At 40.0% G+C, this 18,008-nt stretch overlaps 1 protein-coding gene across 4 annotated transcripts in view; it reads left to right on the top strand.

Annotated features, from left to right (window-relative positions):
- Nucleotides 1-16,793, top strand: part of rxrgb (retinoid X receptor, gamma b) — a 31,762-nt gene extending 14,969 nt beyond the window's left edge. For 3 of the 4 annotated variants that reach the window (XM_038716045.1, XM_038716047.1, XM_038716048.1), the window contains exons 2-10: nt 3,869-4,104; nt 8,732-8,876; nt 10,938-11,117; nt 11,375-11,547; nt 12,121-12,250; nt 12,816-12,948; nt 14,885-14,976; nt 15,310-15,415; nt 16,245-16,793. In XM_038716045.1, the coding sequence (XP_038571973.1) occupies nt 3,869-4,104; nt 8,732-8,876; nt 10,938-11,117; nt 11,375-11,547; nt 12,121-12,250; nt 12,816-12,948; nt 14,885-14,976; nt 15,310-15,415; nt 16,245-16,392 (1,343 nt within the window). In that variant the 3' untranslated portion in view covers nt 16,393-16,793. The remainder of the gene's footprint in view (nt 1-3,868; nt 4,105-8,731; nt 8,877-10,937; nt 11,118-11,374; nt 11,548-12,120; nt 12,251-12,815; nt 12,949-14,884; nt 14,977-15,309; nt 15,416-16,244) is intronic. The other variant, XM_038716046.1, reaches the window with a different exon arrangement.
- Nucleotides 16,794-18,008: the final 1,215 nt, after the last annotated feature.

Below are 18,008 nucleotides of genomic sequence, written 5' to 3'. Positions count from 1 at the left end.
ATGAAGAATCACTCTCTTTACCAGCTAAAGCTACACTAGATGTTCTTGATAGTTCTCAGCAAATGACTACATCACTGCCAACATATACGTATAATGACACAAACAAGCATGTGTAACGTTAACAGATACGTAGAGCTGATGTTGAGAATTGGTGAAGTGGACCTTTTGATAGGAGATCATTACATAAAACAAGCCTATAAAAGTGAGTCTTCAGATAGGTTTTAAAGAAAGATCAATGGGGTCTAGCTTCCATGGAGAGCTGGAGCATCTCTCATTCAGATCTTAGAGCAAATTAAATGTGGAACTGCAGTTTAACTCTACTTTACTCTAACTGTCTTTAGCAACTTTTCGGAAGCTTACTTTGCTTGGGCCTTGAACCACAACAGTGCATCTTTGCATATATAAAATGGATTTTCAAGAGATTGCATTATTGTCTATTGGTCAACTGTCAAGATTTATTTTTTAAGTTAAAACGATGGATTTTTCAAAAGGAAAGAAGCTGAGATTCTTGTGATCTAGGGTCTAAAATTAGCACCCACAAACCGCCAAATGAAGGTAAATTGTTGGCATTGGCGGGTAAAATCACCACTTCAGCTGACAGGGAAAATGCACAAGAGAAAGACACATGTAGTAAGGTTAGCTTGTGGCAATCGGTGCACGTGCCTGCATCACACACAACACACACAGCCAGCACTCAGCTGAGAAAACTTCAAACAGTTTCAAACCAAACTCACCAGTGGAAGAGGCTCAATCCATCATGAGTGGCAGCCGATTAGCTTGCCAGCAGCATCGACCAGACTATGGGAGGAAACTGTTTTCAGAGAATTACTAAGCATGTTTAAGAGGCGTCATTTGATTTTATTTTCACTGGCCAACTTTTTGTTTGGTTGCTTGGATCCAGATAAGTATTTTTTTGGTTGGATTCTTGTGGCGATTTGAACTGAGATAATGACTCATTCATTGGTGGTTTTTCTATTGAGCACACAGCTGCTACAGTCGGTGCTCAGTACAAAACCCACTGTTCAACAATCAGTTTTAATAAATAGCCTATTTGTGTATACCTTAAAACTTCAATTAATAGCCAAGTCCCAAATAGCTGCCTACCCCGTTTACTGGCCTGGTGTGGAAACACATTTTGACAAATAAATGCAGGCCTGGTCTGGTTTTTATATAAGTTCTTTGGTTGTATAAAACCTCTTAAACCCTGCCAGATCGCACGCTTTAGCTGCTTCTAAGCTGCTTCTAAGCTGCTTCTAAGCTGCTTCTAAGCTGCTTAGATTGTTAATACAAATATTAATGTTTAAACTTATGATCAATATGTCAGTATGGACACATCGTTAGATCGGTTAGATTCTCTACAATTCAATCGTTCAGTTAATTTAACTGAAACAACCAGCCCCAAACTCTGATTCTTATAGATTTAGCAGTGTAACTGGCATGGTAGAAGAGATAAAAAGAACAAAAGTGCAGACTCCCATTACCTTTGAAGCGCTGATAATAATAATCCGTGATTATTTATATTCCTTTTGCCTGTAAGGGTTCACCGATCAAAAGAATCAAAACAGCTTTTTATAAAAATGTATCCATTTTGTGAATCCTGTCATGTGAAATCCATCACTCTCTGTCTGCTAACTTCTGCCACACTTCTCTCATCCTGCACCTTGTTTTTGGGTATGTTTGTTTTCGTTATGTTGCAGACTACAAAATAAAAGTGCATAAGCAGTCTGTCGGAGCTAGAGCAAAGGAATTAGTGTATTTGATATTATTTGATATAATATTTTTACACAAGTAATATTTATACTGTTTGATATAAATAAACTGTTTCATAGTTTCAGTTTTGTGCAAAAGGAATTAAAGGCCTGTCCCAAATATAGGTAGGGTCAATTCAGTCATTTTAGCATATAAAAGCCCGGGCTATTAATCAAAGTTTTACGGCAATACACTTTGGTGAACTTTAGGTTCTTGTGTGCTTTGTGTTCCTTGTCTGCGGTACCTTTTGAAATACCTGGTTGTTTGTAAATGTTAAGTAAGGTGGAGGGATTGTTATGAACGGAAAGACATTGGTTCTTTGTCCATGCAAACATGCATGTAATGCTTTGGGGTAAATACTGTATCTTTACACTAAATCATGACTAAATTAACTGAATGCTACAATAGAAAAAGAATCTGAGTGGCAGATAAAAAAAATACAGTTCATTTCAGACCCTGGATGTAGCCTATTGGTTCCCGCCTCAAAACAGCGAAATATGGGCACCCTGTTGAGCCTTGAGGTAGAAATAGAGAAATTTCCATTATGTGCATCTTTTAAGAAACCAAAACACAGGTGCTATTCATTGCGTGTCAGGGCATCATGCCACTGCCCACCTTTACACACACACAAACACAGAAATGTGACATTTAACAAAGAATGGTGGCATTAGGCCCAGCATCACACTGTGTTGAGTGTGTGTGTGTGTAAAGGTGGGGGGATTTTGCACGCAAGCAGAAGCTTTTGAATTTTCTTAGTATTCAGATTAGTCTAAATGTTTATGTGCATTTGATGCCGTGTCACTCTTCATCAGTAACATTTTTTTTATTTCTTTGAGTCATCGACATTAGCCCAGAGAGGTGCTGCTTATTGCATCTGTCCGTATGAGAACAAGCTGTGACGGCCTGTGGCATTTGTCTGTTCAGTTGGTCCTCATAATGTATGTGTATGTTAGTATTTTGTGTTGATGATTGACGAATGTACTCACAGCTACAGCACATGCATGAAATTACACACCACGCCCTATTACCCAGATGAGTGACAGCTTTTCTAAGTAGGTCATCTATGTAAATACCAGCCTGTCAGTTTGCATCACTGGATGCAAAGCAAAGTCAGCACCTTGTGACCAAAGTCAGACGGGCTTCATTCTGTGTAGCCATATTTACACAACAGCCACATTTACTTAACATGGAAATGTGTTTATGTACAATACTGTCATTTCCCAATATACAGGATATTTTACATTTGTAATCATTTAGATGACTCTTACTATTATTTCTTGTCAGCTGCTGGTCCACTCATTCAAAAGTGATTATGTTGTGAATTTATTCTTGAGAGATCTTAAAGCTGCTATAGTCAATATTTCTTTACTGTAATAACAATGGACACTTTTTAAAATTAAAACCAGATGCCCCCCTTGTACTGATGAACACAGATAATAGCGCTCAACTTTGCAGCTCTACTGAGCATTTTAGCATCTTTCAGCTCATTGTTTCGGTTTCATTGTCATGGCGCTCATCAGTGTTGTTTCCAGCAAAGCAGGCAACTTTTTTCAGTTTAAATGCTCTGATAAACTCACTGTAACAACTGGCCAGCATCAAACAGCCGATAGAATACATTTAGCATTTAGCAGCTAAAGAGACATTTTTCTCAGGAGTTGATGAAGATAAAAAAGGCACAACTCTAAATGAAAAAATAAATTTGCTGCATGTCTGTTGGATGTGTAAATAAGGTACTATTATCTAACAGTGTTTGCCATAGCAACTTCATATGGTGATAATATGTCCGTGTATACACCATGTTGTGCTGGCCACAACTGGCCAAAAATTAATGCAGGTTTAAGCAATATGATTTATTTTTGATGCATTATTATAACATTTACTGGTCCCAGTTCAATAGGTAATTCATGAGGCTAAAGTTGTTATTTTAGCGCAATCCAACATAATACCACCACTAATCATGGCCTTTAAATGACCTGAAAATTATAAGCTTCACAAAGACAGGGTTTGTTGTAATGGATGCAATTCGATTGTGTTAGGTGTCTCATCCACTGACTTAGTGTAAATCTTTTTTATCTTGTGTCTCCTCATTCCTTATAACACACTCTTCCTTCTCCTCCAGACTCTACAGGGCCAATGAGCACGGTCCACACCCATCCCTCTCACATGGGTGGCATGGTGGGCCACCCGTCAGTCATCAGCACCTCCAGGCCCTTACCGTCCCCCATGTCCTCCTTGGGCTCGCCGATGAACGGCCTGGCCTCGCCCTACCCCGTCATTACATCTTCTCTGGGCTCGCCCTCTGTATCGCTGCCGTCCACCCCCAACATGAACTTTGGACCACTCAGCAGTCCACAGGTGAGAAAATGTGTGGGTGTATTGATGGTTGTCAGATAGCTATGGGCAATGTCTTAATAGAAGGTTTGTGTTCACATTATGATGTTTGTGCCATTCCAGTTGTGATAAAATGTTTTAATTCACCCATTTGGTTTGTCAGCTTTCCTTTACCATTCCTTTACTTTTCAGCTAAGCTAACACCCCAGTTGGTGAAAACCTGTAATATGAAGGTTTGAAACAGAGTCCATGTCTTTAAATTACAGACAAGTCTTCAACAATAACCTTCTATTCATCGCTGCACTCCCCTAAGGTCTTAACTTCATCAACAGAGGTTCATATTCTTTCAAATTACTACTTTTGGCAAGCTCCGTCTGCGTTGAACTATCATGTTCTTTGGTTGATCATGTGCCTCTCATTCTTGGACAGCGGACAGGAGGTTGAAGGTTAGCCATATCCAATGTGTTTGGCTGGAATACCTTGGCTTTCCTCTCTCCCCCCTACCCTTCTGCTGACCTTTAAACTTCTCGCCCCAAAAGGTCATCCCCTGAGTTCTGTTACTGCTGTCATGCGAGAGGACTTAAGATGCAGTCTGACTATTAGCCCTTTAATGGATTACTGAGAGAAAGGAAAAGGAGAAAAAGCAGCCCCCATTTTCTCGCCATTTCCCCTCTCTTCGCCTATCCTTGCCAGCCTTCGTCTCCTTTTATAGTTTCATTTCAGATATTATACAAGTATTTAAACTTTGTTCATGCTCCTTTTGCTGTTATGTTCATCTTTTTGATTGAGTAAATAATAAACAGAAACACCCACAAGACTGCTTTCTTTTCTCTCTGGCGCAAATGACTACGAGAGACGTGGCTAATGGAGCTGCTTTCTTTAAGTGGTCGCTTGAATAAACTACAAGCCCAACAAAGCTCAGTGCTTTGATAATCAGCCTCACGTACAGAAACACACATGTACACACACACAGAGTGCTTCAGAGGCTGGATTGAGGCCAGTGCTGCAGGGCACAGCAGACCATAACATACAATCGCAGTATGGATTTGTGCCTTCAGGGACAGTCGGGGTCCATACGACTGTATGGTGTAATATTTTCACTGCTCGCTATTGTGTCATGTAACATCTCATACTGTTTTCATGGGTGAACTGAAGTTCATGAGCAGTGCTGGGCTGACCGAAGCATGAACAAACTCAGTATTAAAGTGATACATCCATTCTGATCATATTTATGTTTTCTGTTATCTTTTTGTTCTTATCAACCCTTGGTAACCCTGATAAGTATTTTCTTTTGTTTATTATTATATTTACATTTATATGATGATACATAGTTTTAGTCATATTGAATAAAGTATTTTGTATTTGTATTTTCTGAACTATTTTACTGCTGTTAAGTTGTAAACAAACCTATAACATTAGCAAGAGAAAACATTCAAAACTCAGATTTAATATTCAGTTGGTATACCATTGTATATTAAAATACCTAATATCAATTTCAGAGCGTTAGCTTTTCAGTATTGATTAATCAATATTTTCTCAATTAACGGATTATATATTTGGCCCATGAAATGTCAGAAAAAAAGTGTTTAAAAAAATGCCCATAACAATTTACTTAAACCAAAGTTGACATATCCAAGTGCCTGTATTTTATTTAGTTAAATATCATCAAAGACTAAGAAAACCAGCAAATATTGCTATTTTAGAACCTGGAACCAGTGATTTTGTGACATTTCTTTATAAATTATTTATTTATTTATCTATATATCAGAAAAGCTGCCTGTTAATTCTTTGTCCATCAACTCATTGATTAATTGACTGATTCCGTTGTTAAAAGGTCATTTTAGAGATAAAAGAGCTCATCTCTAAATAGCAGGGATGCATGTATGGGCCATTAAAGGCAACATGTATGATGCAGTGTGTTCTTACTATCATGTGTTGTATAAAGAATGAATGATGCATCAATAATCCATATACAGAGCTCGTAGGCTTTTTTTTACAGCAGTATGTTGTCTGTCTAAAGCAGCATGTATGGCTGACAACTTATTAATAACAGTTATTTTTTCATGCCATACATGTATGAAATTAATTATTTGTGAAAATTGTGTTGAATTGTGCACTGAAGAGGAATAGCTGCTCACCAGTGACTCACATGACGCAAGTACGCAGGGGCGGAATACTCAAGTGGGATGGTTTGCCTTTAGGCCATCTACTGTGAGATAAGGAGGCTATATGGTGTAGAGAACTTGTGAGCTCAAGGAAAGCTGAAAGACAGCAAAAAAAGAATCTCTTGTATACACTCCTCTGCTGTAAGCTCATGGGCCTGAGTTCAGTCTGCCATTAGAGGATATTCAGAAGAGAGTGCACATTGTAAATAAATGATAGGAAGAGCCTGAGGTGGCTGTGGGAAGGATGTCCTGGATGCCATGCTGCATCAAATATATAGGACAGGAGAGCATGTGTAGGTCAACCTTGTTGTTTCCAGGACAGATGTTTGCACATAAACAACTAAACAAACAAAAATGCACAGCACAAATATGCAACCCTGGCGTGGGTGCAGCGGGAGAGGGTCAAAGGGCACAAGGATGATAAGAGCGAGAGAGCTATGCAGAAGTCAAAGGAAAGTAGACTTGTTGCTCGGACATGTTTTACCCCTCATTTAAAGCTAGGGTAGGTTATTTCAGAAGCATTTTTGTAACATTTGCTCTGACACAAAAGTGAAAAAAAACAGGACTGCAATAAGCAGGCCAATCATTTCCTTCAGGCCGAATGAAATGATTGGCCGGCCCACCTTCCTGTCTACAGCGACGTACACAGTAAGCTATAAGTGTAGGAAGATAAGTGTTATTTGCACAATACACAATATTTTAATAAAAATACCATGTCAAAAATCTGGTCAGTAGCATCGTGTTTCTACTTTGCATGACTTATAAGACCCAATAAGAGAGCCGAGCAGGAGCGGCTGCATCATCGTTTCTAAAGTCCTCCGTTTTGGCCTGTCTTCACTAAAACGCCCCCCGGAGTTTGAAACGCAAAACGGGGTCGGCAGCATTTCTAAACTTCTCCGTTTAAGGTCTTCGTTTTCGCCGTTGTAGTCTGGACGGGAGGAGCAAACGTAGCAAAAGGTCTCTGTTTTAATTCGAAAACGCAGTAGTGTGGATGGGGCCTCAGTAGACTACTCAGTAGAGCTAATAAACCTCTTAGAGCTGTGTTAGGTAACGCTGGAGAAACCAGCAAGACCCAGCTAGATTTTGAAAGTATCCAACCAAAGAAACCCTACCCCCTCTCTTCAGGCCTCTGTCTAAAGCCACTCCCCCAAAACACACTAATGAGTAGGCAGGTAATTTACTTTGCAAGGACTCCCAGTCTGTTTTCTGCCGCCACAGTCCTGTGTTACATTCAGTAACAGTCCCAGCTCCTTATTGGTGCATAAAAAAAACCCTTCTTTGTCTGTATTTATTTTTTCTTTCGCCAAATCTTCTGTAACTAGGAAAAGACCATCTGCTTCCTGTTTACACTGGCACGCGCATGCCCAGTGTACCTGAACGGCCAATAGATGTGTCGTTTTAATGTAAACGGAGATCAACTCCAAAACACAGCTAAAACGCTGGTGTGGATGGAGATCGTATTCGTTTTAATTCTCCCTTTGTAAACTAAAATGGAGTAGTGTGGATGGGGCCTGAGTTAATTGAACCTCAGTGAGTTTTTCACACCTTTATGTCTCACAGGGCTGCTGGAGTTTACATATGAGATGTTTTAATGTCTCATGGCATCAAAGTCCCTTTAAATAAGGTTTGCATTGTTGTGGACCCCCCTGGAACCACCATTATGGGAAGCTGATAATTAATGCAACATGGCTTAGAGGTAGGGCACGTCACCCATTAATCGAAAGATCGGCTGTTCGATCCCTGGCTTCCCCCAGCACACATGTCGAAGTGTCCTTGTGCTGAACCCCAAAATTGGTCCTGATGGCTGTGCCATTGGTGTGTGTGTGTGCGTGTAAATGATTAGTTTCTTTCTGATGAGCAGTTGGCACCTTGAATGGTAGCCTCTGAATGAATGTGTGTGACTGGGGTGAATGTGAAATGTAGTGTAAAGCACTTTGAGTGGCCGGAAGACTAGAAAGGCGCTATACAAGTATTGTCCATTTACCATATACCAAATATTTGGACTGGTGAAACAAACTGTGTGTTGATTAGAAGTCTCAGTGTCTAAAAACCCATTCAAACACACTCATTCTTAGGAAATTTTGGAAGACCCTACACTGGAGCACACTCTGCTGTTAGTGTTGGAGAACTGCTCTTTCTGCACACGTGACACTTCTCATACGCTCTCCCTGTCAACAAACATTAAAAAACCTGTATGACAAGTCTCAGTCAGAGGTCTGTGCCCCACCCACTAACTGAGCATGTGATCATACCCTGAGACACTTTCACAATAAAGTGTGTGGGTGTGGAGAAAAAAAAGATATTGGTGAGCGGAAGACAAAATGAGAAAATAGAGGAAGGGGAGGGGGGAGTGTCATGAGACGGCCTAACACTTTTCACTCTTACTTCCCCTCTGCTTCCTTTTCTGCTCTGTTTCGTTCAGTTCTGGTCACCTCAGCTTCAACGCTTTGTCTCTGTTCTCTCTTCTGTCTTATTGTTATCCTCAGATGAATTCTATGAACAGTGTTAGCAGCTCAGAGGACATCAAGCCTCCGCCGGGCCTACAGAACCTGGGAAACATCAACTACCAGTGTACGAGCCCCGGGGGAATGTCAAAGCACATCTGCTCCATTTGCGGGGACCGCTCCTCAGGTAATGTTAGAGGTTGATGATGGGGAATTGGCTAAGAAATTTTACTCTCCCACTCACCACAAACATCACCACCAAGATGAAGGAAAGATAACAAAGACAGGTTGATTTCAAGGTGACTTGTCAGGTTTATCAGTGCAATGTTGATTTGCTCTTTGATAATTTTGACTGTAAAACTCTGAAAGTTATTGACACCATTACACCTGAAAAGGTAAAGACCATCTCTGACGAGCAGAAAGCTCAGTGGAGAACCACCTTAGCTGTCACAAGTCAGAAAAGAGAATGCAGGAAATCTGAGTACAATTGTAGAAAAGATAATCTTAAGATTCACTACATCTTTAAACATGTTTAAATTAATATTTACTGGTTATTTATTTAAAGGCTAGCTTTTTCTCTAACATAATCAACAGGAATATCATCAATTCTTATGACTTGTGTGTTTTTTTTAAACCTCTGTTTATGCAGGGAAGTTTCACTGAGAGCAAGACTCTCTTTTGCAGTAACAGTCTGACCACATTCACATATTCACACCTGGAAGCTGCCCAGTACAATCACAGTCTGATCTGCTGGCCACTGAGCAGCTCCTCTGGAGCAGTTGGGGTTAATGGCCCTAGGGTGGTAATGAGGGAGGAGCAATCGACCCGACGACCTGCCAGTCACAAACTTGCTTCTCTAACCTTTATATCACCACTGCCCCTTAATTGTACCACTGTTGAGGAGCTAACTAATTCCCCCAACACATTTAGCCATAAATGTGGCCATAAATTAAATAATTAATTAAAATAAATCAATACTAAAACTCTGGAGGACTTAGTCAAGCATCGTAATAACAGCTTTTTCAGAAGTTTATCTTCCCTTTATTAGAAAAATTATTGAGAAGAAGATTATTGTTCAACTCAACCCCCTTTTTTAATGTAAATGGCATTTTGGACAGACTTCAGTCTGGCTTCAGACCACATGACAGCACTGAGACTGCACTGGTAAAGGTGTTAAATGATATTTGTCGGAATACTGATTTCAGTAAAACATCAATTTTGGTACATCATATAATATAATAACATTGCTTATAACAACTATGCAGACAATGCTCAGATTTACTTAACTCTTTCATCAAGTGACTGTAGTCCCTTACACTCACTCTATCAATGCTTAGAGCAAGTGAACAGCTGGATGCAGTTACATTTCTTTCAACTAAATAAACAGACAGAAATCATTGTATATGCCAACGAGGAGGAACAAATGAAGTTATAGATCTTCTCAGACCTGAGTTTCAGCAGCCAAGTGAAGGCAACAACTAAATCAGTATTTTATCATCACATAGAATAAGAGGTCTCATGTCCAGATTTAGAGAAACTCGTTCCTGCCTTCATTTCCAGCAGGGTAGGTGTTAACAGACTCTTTGTCTGGTCTTCCCAAAAGACGAACAACTTCAGCTCATTCAGAACGCTGCTGCCAGAGTTCTAACGAGAACTTATTGAAAATATTTTGAAGTTCTGCTGCTGGTTTATAAATCACTCAATAATCTCGGGCATAATCTCCTTGAAGAATAGACACCCAGTAGGTCCCTTGGATTTTTAGGAAGCAGTCAGCTGGGAGAACCTGGAGTCACAACCAAACAGGGTGAAGCTGCCTTCAGCTACTATGCTGCACACAGATGGCACCAACTTCCTGATGACCTCAAATGTGCCCCAACTGTAGACACGTTCACATCTAAATTAAAAACTCTTATGACTTTGATTGATTGGTTTCTTTACTGCATTTCCTCTGTTACACTTACAACTTATTGCAAAACTGTAACTACACTCAGACTGTATTTCTGGTCTATTCTATTTGCATTCTATTAAATTTTATGCGTTTTATTAAATTTTATGTAATTTTTAAATCTCATTAGTTAATTAGTTGATTTCATCATGGCTTTTAATGCTTATTGTTTTGAATATCATTCTAATGGATTTCTTTGCCTATGTAAAGCACTTTGAATGTATGTCCACCTTTTATGTACTCTGAGATAGAGGCACATTACCGGCTCAAAGCAGTACTGATTTGGGGACTCTGTTTCCACAGGAAAGCACTACGGCGTGTACAGCTGCGAGGGATGCAAAGGCTTCTTCAAGAGAACCGTCCGTAAAGATCTTACCTACACATGTCGAGACAGCAAGGAGTGCCTGATTGACAAGCGGCAGCGAAACCGCTGCCAATACTGTCGCTACCAGAAGTGCCTGGCCATGGGCATGAAGAGAGAAGGTGTGTGTGTGCATCTGTGAGATGCTCAATTAAGATCTGGGCACGAGCGGCTGGCTTGTGTTCTTTTATATCTTCAATCCCACAAAACCATCATTACAAATGCCTGTTGTGGGGAAAAGCATCGTTCAACACTGCAGACATTTATTTTAAATTCTAGAGCCGTACAATTCTACCGAAATTTTGGTAGAATTGTCTGACACTCTATAGTCCTACAATACGCATGGGGTTTTTGACCTCAAATGTATCTGTTTGTGTGGGTGTGTGTGCAGCGGTGCAGGAAGAAAGGCAGCGTGGGAAGGAGCGGGGGGAGAGCGAGGTGGAATCTACCAGCAGTTTCAATGAGGAAATGCCTGTGGACAAGATCCTGGATGCTGAGCTGGCTGTGGAGCCCAAAACAGAGACGTACAGTGACGGCAGCCCCAGCAACTCAGTAAGAATTACACTGAGACACTGAGCTTAACTTGTCCAAACCCACAAAGTATTATTCACTGTTTTTTTATCAGGAGGCTGAGGTGGCACCTAACAGATGTAGGAGCAGCTGTATAAAAAGAATGTGCTGCTTAATTACAGTATGTTGTCCTGATGAGTAGTTGTCACGTTCTGGGAATGAATCCAGGGTGTTACTCCATAACTGAAACAAGCTACTATCAGTGCACTCTTGCCATTGTCTTCTGACAGTTGCTCTGAATCATTTCTTATTATCATATAGTATCCCTTGCAATATTTAAACCCCCCCCCCCCCCCCGCCTTCAGCACAACAACTCACAAAAAAATCCTACCACCCGAAACTTGTAATGTTGAACTAGATTGCATCGTACTGATCTCTTTGTATTAAAGCTTTCACAAGTCTCGAGAGGAAATTGGTTTACAAGGCACCCAAAATTACCCACAGCTGCACCTGCTTGAGAACTGCTGTTTGACAAGTTTACATGTCACGAAGGAGCTTACCAGCACAGTTATTGACTGTATTGTTTTTGCATTCTTCTTCCTCGTTCCTGTCCAGACCAACGACCCTGTCACCAATATCTGCCAAGCAGCAGACAAACAGCTCTTCACCTTGGTGGAGTGGGCCAAACGGATCCCTCACTTCTCTGAACTCCCCCTTGATGACCAGGTCATCCTACTACGAGCAGGTAGACACAAACACACACACACCCACAATCCCATGCCTGCAGCAAAAGTGTGCACACACCTATAAGTGCATGGAGGAGATGCACATTATTATTTTTTTAAAAACAAAAAAAACCACACACACACCCATATGTTTCTACACCACAATAATCAGGCCTTTCTACAATCTATTGTCCTCATGGGAGTGTAGTATTTCCTTCAGGGTAGTAATTCATCCCCGGGTAGGCAGTCTATTTAAGTCTTTTACATTTGCTCAACACATTTTTGCCATCTAGTTTAATGGAGCAGCGAAACCAAATATAACTGGACCATTTGCCAAGTCCCAACAGTGGGGTTTGCAGTAACACCAACGCTGACCTCTGCTGGGGAGAGATTTCACACACAGGCCTGCATGAGGAAGAAACCGCACGACAGACCCAATGAGAGTCTGTCTAGCTTTAAGTAAAACAGGGGCACACTGGCAAATCACAGAAACGATGTCACATATCATTTACACAAACCTGATATTGACTTTAAGGAAGGGACAAAAGGATGGAGAGGTCACTGTTGTTCGTTTTTTGCATCCAGGCTGGAACGAGCTCCTTATCGCCTCATTCTCGCATCGCTCAGTCACGGTAAAAGATGGCATCCTGTTGGCGACGGGCCTCCACGTCCACAGAAGCAGCGCCCACAGTGCTGGAGTGGGCTCTATCTTTGATAGGTAGGTACAGTGGGGGGAAAAAATTATTTGATCCCCTGATTTTATACGTTTGCCCACTGACAAAGAAATTAGGTTGTTGATTGTTTTCCTCACTAGCTGTTCTTCTCCTTCCTTGACTGGGACCAGTCAAGGATCTTTTGTTCCCCAAAACATAGATGCTCAGACTGTGTAAATGATCATGCAATTGTTTGCTCTGGGCCAGACGTTAGTGACTGTCTTAGGAGACAGAACCTATGGTCCAGCTGATTTTGTTGTAGTACTTCTCTGTTTATTCTCGTTTGTTAAATAAACTCTTCAAAGACAACAGTTTGTTGTAACTCAATTATTTGCTCAACCTCTCACCAGGAATACAATTTCCATGACAGTAAGTTTATTTGAACAGTGAGAGACAGAATAACAAACAAACAAAATCAGCATGTCAAAAATGTTATAAATTGATCTGCATTTTAATGAGTGAAATAAGTATTTGACCCCTCTGCAAAACATGACTTAGTACTTAGGGGAAAAAACATTGTTGGCAATCACAGAGGCCAGATGTTTCTTGTAGTTGGCCACCAGGTTTGCACACATCTCAGGAAGGATGTTGTCCCACTCCTCTTTGCAGATCTTCTCTTAAGTCATTAAGGTTTCGAGGACGACGTCTGGCAACTCGAACCTTCAGCTTCCTCCACAGATTTTCTATGGGATTAAGGTCTGGAGATTTGCTTGGCCACTCCAAGACCTTAATGTGCTTCTTCTTGAGCCATACCTTTGTTGCCTTGGCCGTGTGTTTTTGGTCGTTGTCCTGCTGGATTACCCATCCAAGACCCATTTTCAATACCCTGGCTGAGCGAAGGAGCTACCTTGAGATCATTGATAAGATCCTCCTGTGTAGTTATGGACTGATTCCTCACCGTTCTCATGATCATTGCAACTCCACGAGGTGAGATCTTGCATGGAGCCCCAGACCGAGGGAGATTGACAGTTCTTTAGTGTTTCTTCAATTTGCAAATAATCGCTCCAACTGTTCTCACCAAGTAGCTTGGCGATGGTCTTATAGCCCATTCCAGCCTTGTGTAGGTCTACAATCTTGTCCCTGACATCCTTGGACAGCTCTTTGGTCTTGGCCATGATGGAGAGTTTGGAATCTGATTGATTGATTGCTTCTGTGGACAGGTGTCTTTTATAGAGGTAACAAACGTGATTAGGAGCACTCCCTTTAAGAGTGTGTTCCTAATCTCAGCTCTTTACCTGAATAAAAGATGCCTGGGAGGCAGAAATCTTTCTGATTGAGAGGGGGTCAAATACTTATTTCACTCACTAAAATGCAAATCAATTTATAAAATTTTTGACAGGCATCTGGATTATTTTGTTGTTATTTTGTCTCTCACTGTTCAAATAAACCTACCACTAAAATTATAGACTGATAATTTCTTTGTCAGTGGGCAAACGTACAAAATCAGCAGGGGATCAAATAATTCTTTCACCCACTGTAGCATTCAGAGTTAATGTATTGTCTTAAAAATATGGTTTACACAACGGCTACAACCTTGGTGTTTTTCTTTTCACCTCAACAGAGAAATATCGAGTAATATGAAATAATGTAAAACTGTAGTAAGACTGAGAACAAGGCTTATTTGCCTTTATTTCTAACAAGTATTGTGATGTTGCCAGCCATGTGCTGGTTGTGCTGTCTACTGTCATTAGGTGGAAATGCAAGTAAAATGCATCAAACCACTGCAGATATATCACAGTTATTCTGTGGTCTGAGGAAGGAAATCCTTTGCCAAATGCCTGACAGCTACTGTTGTCTTAGGTGCCTTGATATATTAAATTGTGGTGTCACTATTGTGGATCTTGCTAAATATTTAATGAGCAATGGGGTCAAAGTATATATTTTGGGTTTTTGGTTCATTATCTTTTAACGTTTCATTTGATTTGATTTGATCTCCTGCAGAGTCCTGACAGAGTTGGTATCCAAAATGAAAGATATGCACATGGATAAGACAGAGCTCGGCTGCCTGCGAGCCATCGTCCTCTTCAACCCAGGTCAGTATAGCCACCTGTCACTGTTCAATCTTTGACAATATACTAGACAGCAACACCTTCTTGGACGAGGAGTTTATCTGGATTTTGATTTGCTCTTAATATCTGCTAAATGAGGTAGATACACTGTAAACATTCACTTTTTAGTTTGATCATGACAGTCCAATGATGTTTTTATGTATTTGACACACAGTACATAATACTGAGCCTGGAAAGATGTCACCATGCACCAATGTATGTTTTCCAGTAAAGACACTGGGACTTTCAGATAATGTGGATGTTAATGTTTTATCTGTGTCAACATTTGGCCTGACTGTGAGTTTGTGTTTGTTTCAGATGCAAAAGGTCTCTCAAACCCACCAGAGGTTGAGGGGCTGAGGGAAAAGGTTTACGCCTCATTGGAATCGTACACGAAACAGAAATACCCAGACCAGCCGGGCAGGTAGGGAATGCATTACATTACGATCGATATTAAACACCAGTGTTTAATCGCTACTTTGGGTTGTAGCTAGCAGTGAAGAGTGCACATAATTATATAATTACATAACGTAAACACTTTGACTTGCTACAGCATTAGATTTATAAGGATATAGTACAGTAGTGTTATTGCTTATAGAAAACTGTTTACTGTTGGGAGCTAAACAGGTGAGGTGAAATGACAGCCTAAACAGTTTATTTAGTTCAGCTGTGGACACTTCCAATTGTAATTGACATTACAACAAAAAAAAATACAAAAATAAATCTTAACTTATTACCTGTAGGGTCCTTTCTGCGGTTTGTGCACATGCTATTTATATTGCACTGTTGTATTGCACATAATCTACTGGCATTTTATTATTATGTATTCAGCTTCTGGGTGCACCTTCTGGTTGTTGGATGTTGTGTGTGTTTTGAGTTGTGTACTTCTTGCTCTTAACTAATTGCCCCCCTGTGGGATTAATAAAGTTGTTTGGCTTTGATCTTGAACTTAAACTACAGATGAATTCAAATATATGGAGGATTTTTAAGTTGTAGATGGTATTGGATCAACTAAATACAATATTTGTTAATAAACTCAAGAGTTTTTGCATAGTTTGACAAAGTGACATCAAAACACAAACCCGTTGTAAGAACAGAATGTGACTTAGTAACTTAAGTCACGTTTAATGTTTTGTTAACAAAGTCTTAGTATATTCTTAAATGGGATACAACTTTACAGATTTTGAAAGGTAAACCTGATAATGCTTTTCTACGTAATAAAAAATGATGATGGCACTCATCCGTTTTCGCAGGTTTGCCAAGCTGCTACTCCGTCTGCCCGCCCTGCGCTCCATCGGCCTAAAGTGTCTGGAGCACCTGTTCTTCTTCAAGCTGATTGGGGACACGCCTATCGACACCTTCCTGATGGAGATGCTGGAGGCTCCGCATCAGATCACATGACACCAGTCGCCCCGCTTCCCCCCTGTATATACTCCCACATTATCAGCGATATGAAGATGGAATTAAAAAAAGACTTGATTCAAATTATAAAACAGCATATTTTGTACCTAGCAAAACATTGTAAATTGAATTTAAAAAAGTATTTTGAGATTGTTGGGAGGGCGGAGTCGTGAGACGAAGCATCGAGGACACTGTCAACATGAATTCTAATAGAATTGTTAACAGATTACTTTTGTAAATAGATAATTTCAGGTGTCCATTTTGAAAGCAACCCAATGCAATCTGAAAAAGAATCATATTTTATTCAAAGAGGAATTGTATAAAAACTGAAACCTTCCTTGAATTTCTTAAAACACATTTGAGAATTCTTACAGAATAAAGTTATTTAAAAATGTATCTGAAAATTGTTTTTCGTGTTGTCTTATTTTGACTTTATTAAATAACATATTATAAAACTGCATAGAGTTGGATGGATTTGGGTTGTGCTGATATTATTTCATTGATTGATATTTTGCACCAGTATTCTGCAAGGTTGACTATTTTGATATCTTTGAAATCTAAATTAATTTTTACTTTTAATAAACTAAAACTGCATTTTCTATTATGTTACTCTACAAACAACACAAGGGTATCTCTTTAAGCATGTTTCTACTTAAGAACGGATGCAATATAGCTTGATCGATTGTGGAAGAAAAAAACTACTAATGCAATATAAAGAGCAAAAATAGGCCTTGATAATCTGTGAATATCATCTGTTCTTCTCAACTATGTGGATAGATAGATAGATAGATAGATAGATAGATAGATATCACATTTGACTGATCTGCTTAAATATTTCTTCAAGCTGATTGTTCAGGCGCATGCTCTCTCTGGATGAAACAACTGTCGTTGCGTCTTTGTATTTAGAGCCATTGGCCACAAGATGGCGTCCGCAGAGTGTAAAACACGCCAAGACAGACAGCGGCCTCATAGCATGTTTGAATATCCATCTGTCTGGTTCATTGGTCTGGTTGTTGTATCCTTCTCTTCGTGGTTCCAGACAGTAATACCTTACTCCTCATCACAAAGATCTGTGATGCTTTAAAGGCTGGTGCAGAACATGTCACATGGGAATGGGAAAATAACAAAATATGGAATATATTGGAGCCAGGCCGATACATTATATTCTCTTTATAACGAGACGCTGCAGTGCTGCACAGAAATGCCAACGGTCCATGTTGTATTTTTGTCTGCAGATATTTATACAAAAATACGCATCTGAGCTTTTGAGAAGTCCACTTGTAGATGAGAGCTACAGCACTGTTGTTTTATTATTTTTGTTTACTGCCTTCATATTTGGCTTACTCTATCTAGTCTATCTGTTGCTCTATCTATCGATTTATTAGACAACAATTGAACAATCTTGAAAGAACAATTTAACAAACGAACAATTTATCTGTTAAAAGTAGGCCTCAGACCTTTTCACCTGCACTTTACTTTCTAAACACTATATGCATTATTGGTTTCAAATAGGGAAAAAATATTTCATGTGAGTCTCTGAGGCACTCAACGTGGGGAGGGGGGGGGGAGGTAACCGGCACCTGCACTTGGAGGAAGTCTCTCTCTCTCTCTCTCTC

The sequence above is a fragment of the Micropterus salmoides genome, unplaced genomic scaffold, assembly GCF_014851395.1.
Source record: "Micropterus salmoides isolate LMB-PRFRI ecotype aquatic unplaced genomic scaffold, ASM1485139v1 Ms_hic_scaffold_13, whole genome shotgun sequence".
Taxonomy (NCBI): domain Eukaryota; kingdom Metazoa; phylum Chordata; class Actinopteri; order Centrarchiformes; family Centrarchidae; genus Micropterus; species Micropterus salmoides.
This window is presented reverse-complemented; position numbering and strand designations above follow the sequence as displayed.